General features: G+C 50.8%; 1 protein-coding gene across 3 annotated transcripts in view; it reads right to left on the bottom strand.

Moving 5' to 3' along the window:
• Positions 1–209: 209 nt before the first annotated feature.
• LOC144940886 (uncharacterized) overlaps positions 210–8,557 on the bottom strand; it is a 48,925-nt gene continuing 40,577 nt past the window's right edge. Inside the window, exons 5-9 of one of the 3 annotated variants that reach the window (XM_078867382.1) lie at positions 7,724–7,824; positions 6,536–6,596; positions 4,456–4,560; positions 2,669–2,847; positions 210–460 (exon numbers count right to left, since the gene is read on the bottom strand). In XM_078867382.1, the coding sequence (XP_078723508.1) occupies positions 349–460; positions 2,669–2,847; positions 4,456–4,560; positions 6,536–6,596; positions 7,724–7,824 (558 nt within the window). In that variant the 3' untranslated portion in view covers positions 210–348. Of the gene's footprint in view, positions 461–2,668; positions 2,848–4,455; positions 4,561–6,265; positions 6,597–7,723; positions 7,825–8,557 lie in introns of all 3 variants that reach the window. The other 2 variants (XM_078867380.1, XM_078867381.1) reach the window with 2 other exon arrangements.

The raw sequence follows: 8,557 nt of genomic DNA, 5'->3' as shown, positions 1-8,557 counted from the left end.
CACTCACGCAGCCGGATCTTAATACCTTCCCTCTTCACCCAACATCTTTGTTGCAAAACCGTGCCCGTGTCTTGACCATTATCACCACCACCACCACCAACAACCACCTCCACCACCAAACGACGGAGCAAACTGACGAAGGCTGATTCGGCAGTTCCAGACGATTCACAGAGATGGGACCCCAGTCACTTGACGGGTGATGGGCCAAACCACCACAGCAGATGGTGGGGGGGGGGGGTCAGGGAATCTCTGTAGGAGTGGGGAACGAAGAGACAGATGGTGCTAGGCTGGGCTAGGCTAGGCTAGGCTGGGCCGGGCTGCACTAGGCTGGGCTGTGGAGGTGAGATTTCAGTCGAGGAAGCGCTGGCAGGCTTTCTTCCAACGGCAGGCAGTGCACCACATGTCCTTGTTTTCCATGCCGTACACCTTGCGACACTTCTTCCCCTCCCCGCGGATCTTCCTGCGTGTGCGTGTATGCGTGTGTGCGTGGGTGTATGAATATGTGCATGCGTGCGTGCATGTAAGTGTGCGTATGCATGCACGTGTGTATGTATGTATGTATGCGCGTGTGCATGCATGTGTGCATGTATGTGTGTGTGTGCATGTGTGTGTGTGTGCATGTGTAGGAGCGCGCAGTAGCGCAGTGGTTAGCGGTGGCACAATGATCAGCGAGCTGCAATAAAAACCTGGTGACCCCAGTTCAATTCCCGGTCAAAAGTCAAACGTTCGTGACGAATATATGACCAGTCCTCGGATGAGTCAACCTTAAACGAGCACCTCGTGTGGTAAGTAAACATCAACACTGGGGAGATAAAAGCGGTCAGGTCGGGAGTGGTGCTGGCCACCCACCTCCTCGTGCGCCGTGCCGGCCTTAGTAGGTGCTCGCGCACGGAAGTTTCCCCAACAATTTTTTAAAGGCTGCATGGGGAATCTTGGTTTTGTATATAAGTGTGCATGCAACAGGACACAGGCGTCAGTGGTGCAGCAGAGATGCACACATTCTCCAAAATGACGTAACGTGACTTTAAGTCACGTGACTTTACCGAAACAACCCAAGAATATGAATCCTTGCAGTCACGAAAGCTTAAAATCTAGAAATAAATACTCACTCACCACACCTGTCTAACATGGGTATTTCTCACCACACGCAAATCACGTGGGTGTCGCTCACCGCAACTGGTTTCACCACTCCTGACTCGCAAAACCTCACCAGCTTAAAGCTCACCTCGACTCAGATAAACTAAACCATTTTCTATTTTACCAGGTAAGGCTCACCGAGCTGTACAGTTCTTTTTTCAGAAGAGACCTGGCCCACAAATGATCGCTCAACAAAGGCTCGTCAGGTTTGGGATCAAAGCCAAGGCCTCCTGTATACAAGGCGGGGTCGTTAAAATCTCGCCACCGCTGTGCTGTAATACGATGTAATCGGACACCCGACGAAATCAACGATCAGAGATTTGCCCATAGAGGGACCCCTCTATTTACGAACATTCGATTTCCGAACTCTCAGAGATACGAACAAAACCTGTCCGTATGTCCAGTTTGCCTGTTCGGACCGAGCGTCGCGAGTTCAACCGCCATGCAATAGACGGCGGTGGTGGCGGCATCTACATCTGCAGAACCTGAAGAACCAGTGTGAAACTACATCTACAGGAGATTATATAACTTCTAAAGCCATTCCCCATATAGAGTGTACATGCCGTACAACGTGTTTGTAATCACCAAGAGTATAGTGGGACTTACGAACAAATTGACTTACGAACAGACCTCTGGAACCTAACTCGTTTGTAAGTCGAGTTCCTGTATATGGAAGTAGGGTGTGGTGTTGGCCGATGGGGGCGTTGTCTTTGCCCATATATGGTCATTTTGGATCGTGAATCGAGGTTAATCGTCGTATCGATTCAGCTCAGCCGATCCGGCAGTAACTCAAAGTTGATAGGGCGGCATTCTTGAAAATGTTGATTCATTGGCAATCAACTCATTGGCAAGCAACTAATTGGATCGAGTCGTGGTGTGACACTCCCTTTATTTGATTGGCTAATATCAGTGATTCCGTCGAAGTCCGCTTTTATTGTACCACAGCACCCGCCAGCTCACCCGCCTGGCCGAGTGGAGTTATGGATGTCTGTCCATATCTCTGTTAACACACGAGTGCAATAATAACCTTAACTCTATTTTTGTGTTTACAGGAATGTATTTTTTGTACGAAGAATATTTGTTAAAAGCCAACTTCTGTTACTGGCTATGTACCTTCATCTCACATTGATTTAAGTTATTGCACCCTTTTCAATTTCTTCTTTCGCGCAATTGTGTTTGCACTGGTCTCCATTTGATTATTTTTGTCCGGATTTCTATTTGCTTTTATGTTGTACTCAAGATGTTTCGCGAGTGCTTTCAGAATTTTTCGACAAATGAGACTATCCTGGTCTCTTGAGTGCTCACCTCATTACACAGAATTAACTTGACTTGACTTACATATCCACTCTCTCCCACTCAATCAATCAATCAATCACCCACCCACTCCATACCCACTTATTAATTTACACACTCACCCACTGACCCCCACAGGTCACCCTTGCAATTGAGATTCATCTCTGGTCTCTCCGAGCTCTCGCTCACCCAGTTACACGAAATCAACTTGGAACCAGAGCCACGAGAGAGAACGCACCTGACACCAGGCCCAGACTTGGGCGAGCAGGAGAGTAGAACGTGGGCCTTGGGCGAGGCGGCGTGATGTGGGTGATGTGGGTGATGGGGGTGGTGCGGGTGGTGCGCGTGGTGGTGGTGGTGGTGATGTTGCAGGCGGTGCTCGGCAACCGTAGCCACGCGCGGGCGCGTCGGCGATACCTGCATCCCCAAACAGGACCGGAGACGCCATGCGGATACCGTGGAGATAAACACGGAACATGACAACAACAACAACAACACGGGTAGCAACTTGCGCCTCGCAGCAAGCAGTCACTGGGTTGGATTCCTGACTCAAGCGCCCTCTGTGTGTGGAGTTTTATATTCTCTCTACCTCTGTTCTGCATGGGTTTCCTCCAGATTTCTCCGGTTTCTTCCCAGTTCATAAAAAACATACATTGTAACTGGTATTGGCCAAGTGTCCCCAATGCTGAAAAGTTACCAGCAAATTGCTCGCTGAGAATGAAGCACGGCAACTGCGAAAAAAACGTAGCATGAGCCTCCTTTAAAAAGAAGTCTTTAGACTCAGTGAGGCTGGTTACTGCTGCTGGCGTATTAACCGTTAAATGCACGCCATCCACTTTGGCGGACGTTCAAAAGATCCCTAACGTCATTTTGAAACAACGATGGCCATTATGTGCTGGGCGCCATGGTCCAAATTGGACAAAGTCGAAGTTAACTAAACTAAACAATTTCTTTCATACCAGGTAAGGCTCACTGAGCTATGCAGATCTTTTATTGAGAAGCGACTTGGCTATCACAAATGATAGCTCGACGAAGTGGCCTATCATCATGTGGACATTTGTAGCAGGCAAGTACTCTAAACGCATGATGTCGATTCTAAATGTGAAGGAGAAAAACCGGAAAACTGACCCGCAAAATTACTTTTCGATTTAAAGCTTTCATGACTGCAGGGATTCACCTTCTTGGTTCTTTCGGTAAAGTCACGTAGAAGGAAAATAATACAAAATAAAACGTAATAAAATGTTTTATTTTTAAATAATAAAATGTTTCATTTTTTTATTATTTTCCTTCTACGTGACTTTACCGAAAGAACCAAGAAGACGCAAAAATTACTGTTTGGAATTACACCCAACAGTGACATCACCCCCTGCTCTGAAACTACCGCAGGCGGCGACGATTAACTCGCGCTGTAAACAAATGATGGCTCACTACACCAAAGCGTACTTTGAGGACACCAGTGGAGTGGGGGGGGGTTGAGGCGGAAAACATTGCATGAGCTGTTCGCGCCGAGTTCTCAGTGCACACCTGATGACGGAGACTTGTGTTGCCTACGAAACGTCGTGAATTTTATTTTTGTTTTGTTTTATTTTACTTTCATTAATTTTAATGTTTTTACCTACGTGACTTTACCGAAAAAACCTGAGAATATGAGAATATGTCTCAGTGCACAGTCCGCGTTCTCCTCTAACGCCGCATGTTGTTTTCATAACGCGAATTGGACACAGCGCGTTGAATGCATTAGGGAACGCGTTTTTTTCCACGAGGATGCCAATTGGATATAACGCCGTCGAGCGAATGGAACTACGTCGCAGCGAGTAGGAATAAGCGGTCGTACGGTAGCATCGCGCAAGGCATCAGGATGCTACTGGATGCTTCTAGACGCTACCCACGCGCCAGTCTTTATTCAGCCTGCGTTACACATCCCACGCGTTATCGCGGAACAGTGCTTGACACCCTATATTATGTATTATAACGGGATTTCAGCAACGCAAACTACCACCGCGTTATAGGAGAAGAGAGCCGTACCTGTACTGGTGGGCTGAAGGAAGGACTCTGCCAGGAGACGCTGCCGAGACTCATGCCGACACCGCGACCAGATTCGCCCACTGGGACCGACAAGGGGGGCGTTGCCTGAGGGATCAGGGGTCACAGGTCAGGAACGTAGGGGGAGAGACCAGGGGAATACACAAATGAGAGTCGGGGTCAAGTGAGATGAGAGAGGTCGGGTGAGACAGAGGTTAAATGAGATGAGACGTAAAGTGAGATCATGAGTTCAGTTTAAAAATGCGAAACAAAGCAAAACTTGGAACGCACGTACACCACCCAGTGGTGAGCTAGCCCACTGCATCACGAAAAAAGTCAAAAGTTTCCCCGTGTCGCCAACACAGACCGATAGGGCAAGTGCTGTTAATTGACACCTAATAAGGCCGATATGTACGTACGTGTTAAACTTTCGGACCCTGCGTAGCCAACCGCGCTAATCGGAGGTGCGGGCGAAGGACAACAAACTAAAACACAGAAAGCAGTTCTAAAGAAAATCTTTTCTATTTAGATTTTAAAGTGCATAGCTCCACACCCATCCGTCTCTGTCTCCCCACCGCTGATGTTTAAACATTGCACCTGGTCCTAATTTAAGGCCGAGTCGACCTTGGGGAGACGACCCGGGATCTGTGAAGATATTCGTCACCGGTGATGGCCATGAGCGAGAATCGAACCGAGGGTTATGGATTCGTAGCTGCGTTGAGCTAACCATCGCACGACCACTCCCCACCCAAATAGACAGCCACACAAGTGGGTGTCGATTGTTGTCCTACCCCCGCACCTCCGATTAGCACGGTTGGCTATGTATGGCGCGAAAGAAGTTCAACATACGCACATACATACAAAGATCCCCCATATAAGCCTTACCAGACTGTTGGGGCAAGTGCTGTTAGCGAGCACCTGTGAAGGCCGACACGGCATACGAGGGGGTGGGTGGCCAAGCACCACGCCCGGCCGCCTTTGTCTCCCCAGTAGCGATGTTTACTACACACCACACCAGGTACTCATAGGAGGCTGAGTCGATCTAGGGGAGGCCCATGACAGGTTCAGATAATCGTCATTGGCGTTGGCCGTGAGCGGGAATCGAACTCGGGTAGCCAGGTTCTCAGCGCAGCCCGCTAATCACTACACTACTGCTCCCCAGACACACAGCTTGCCACACACAGACACCCACACAGACACACAGACACGCACACACACAGACACCCACAGACACACACACACATCTCGCCACACACAGACAAAGATCCCCCGTATAGCCTTAACAGACTGTAGGGGCAAGTGCTGTTAGCGAGCACCTATGAAGGCCGGCACGGCACACGAGGGGGTGGGTGGTCAACACCACGCCCGGCCGCCTTTGTCTCCCTAGCGGCGATGTTTACACATCGCACTAGGTACTCATTTTAGGCTGAGTCGACCTAGGGGAGGCCCGGGACCGGTTTAGATATTCGTCACTGGTGTTGGCCGTGAGCGGGAATCGAACTCGGGTCGCCGGGTTCAGAGCGCAGCGCGCTAATCACTACACTACTGCTCCCCAGACACACAGCTCGCCACACACAGACACGCACACACACAGACACCCACACAGACACACAGACACGCACACACACACACACACAGACACACAGACACCCACACACAGACACAGACACCCACACAGACACCCACACAGACACCCACACACAGACACAGCTCGCCACACACAGACACGCACACACACAGACACCCGCAGACACACACACACACACACAGACACCCACACACACACAGCTGACACCCACACCTCGCCACACACCTGGTACGCGTGATCGGCGCGCACGTGCCAGAATGCGGCTGCCGTTGGTGCCGAATGGCTCAGCGGCAGGACGCCACGGCCATCTCCGCGGTGCTGCAGCTGCTGCTGCTGCTGCTGCAGTTGCTGCAGGTGGTGCGGGTGGTTGTTGTTGTGGTGGTTGTTGTTGTTGTGGTGTGGGTAAGGTGGCGCCACCATCGAGGGCAGGTGGCACACGGTCGGCGACACGGCCGACAGGCTGCTGAGGCCGTCGGTCACGGACTCCACGCTCACCTCCACCTCCGTGTAGTAGAAGTCCTCCTCACCGTCGCTGAGATCCGAGTCACCGTTACGGCTGTGTGCGTGCACGTGTGCGGACACAGCAGGGATGACGGGTACGTACGGTGTCGAGACAAAGCATGTATAAAAAGTGTGCGCGCACGACCGACCATGCAAACACGACTAATGTCCATGTGTCCGTGTCCCCTTCCACAGGCCCTGCAAGCAGGTTGATGCACTTATTCACTCGCTCGCCAACTCACTCGCTCGCTCGCTCACTCACTCTCTTGATCACTCCCTTGCTCGTTCGCTCGCTCGCTCGCTCACTCACTCTCTTGATCACTCCCTTGCTCGTTCGCTCGCTCGCTCGCTCACTCACTCTCTTGATCACTCCCTTGCTCGTTCGCTCGCTCGCTCGCTCACTCACTCTCTTGATCACTCCCTTGCTCGTTCGCTCGCTCGCTCGCTCACTCACTCTCTTGATCACTCCCTTGCTCGTTCGCTCGCTCGCTCGCTCACTCACTCTCTTGATCACTCCCTTGCTCGTTCGCTCGCTCGCTCGCTCACTCACTCTCTTGATCACTCCCTTGCTCGTTCGCTCGCTCGCTCGCTCACTCACTCACTCTCTTGATCACTCCCTTGCTCGTTCGCTCGCTCGCTCGCTCACTCACTCACTCTCTTGATCACTCCCTTGCTCGTTCGCTCGCTCGCTCGCTCACTCACTCACTCTCTTGATCACTCCCTTGCTCGTTCGCTCGCTCGCTCACTCACTCTCTTGATCACTCCCTTGCTCGTTCGCTCGCTCGCTCACTCACTCTCTTGATCACTCCCTTGCTCGTTCGCTCGCTCGCTCACTCACTCTCTTGATCACTCCCTTGCTCGTTCGCTCGCTCGCTCACTCACTCTCTTGATCACTCCCTTGCTCGTTCGCTCGCTCGCTCACTCACTCTCTTGATCACTCCCTTGCTCGTTCGCTCGCTCGCTCACTCACTCTCTTGATCACTCCCTTGCTCGTTCGCTCGCTCACTCTCTTGATCACTCCCTTGCTCGTTCGCTCGCTCGCTCACTCACTCTCTTGATCACTCCCTTGCTCGTTCGCTCGCTCGCTCACTCACTCTCTTGATCACTCTCTTGCTCGTTCGCTCGCTCGCTCACTCACTCTCTTGATCACTCCCTTGCTCGTTCGCTCGCTCGCTCACTCACCCCAAGTGGATGGTGCGGATGTGTCGCTGTATCCCGGATGAGGTGCTCAGGACCTTTTCACAGTTTGGCCACATGCACTTGAACATCACCTTCATTGAGTTCTGGCGACACAAAAACCAACATCCCCCATTTTAAAAAACATCGGTACAGGCAATTCCTCGGTTTACGCGCTTTTGTGGTACGCCATTTTGGAATAACGTACGCTTTGTATTCAGACCTTTTATTGACATGAGCGAGACAATTTCCCGAATAACGTCATCCCGCAATGAGACGTACGCACCACCCCTAGCCTGGCACCGCGACACAATGGCGTTGCCAGCAGCGTAGATATATATACCTACACACCCTACATACAACAGGGTAAATAGTATCTACTGACTCTGTAGTTGTATCTACTGACTGTACAGCAGTATCTACTGAGCCAGTAGTAGCTACTGACTGTATAAGAGTATTTACTGACTGTAGCAACTACTGACCATAGTTGTATCTACTGGCCCTACAGTACTATCTACCAACTCTATAGTAGTAACTACTAACTCTATAGTCGTATCTACTGACTCTATAGTAGTATCTACTGACTCTATAGCAGTAGCTACTGACCGTATAGTAGTATCTACTGACTGTAGCAGTATTTACTGACTGTAGTGGTATATACTGACTGTTTTAGTATCGGCTAACTCTACAGTAGTATCTACCAACACGATAGCAGTATCTACTATCACTACAGCAGTGCATACTGACTGTGGTGGTACCTGCTATGACTACAGCAGTGCATACCGACTGTGGTGGTACCTGCTATGACTACAGCAGTGCATACCGACTGTGGTGGTACCT

The sequence above is a fragment of the Lampetra fluviatilis genome, chromosome 23 (assembly GCF_964198595.1).
Source record: "Lampetra fluviatilis chromosome 23, kcLamFluv1.1, whole genome shotgun sequence".
Lineage (NCBI taxonomy): Eukaryota > Metazoa > Chordata > Hyperoartia > Petromyzontiformes > Petromyzontidae > Lampetra > Lampetra fluviatilis.
This window is presented reverse-complemented; position numbering and strand designations above follow the sequence as displayed.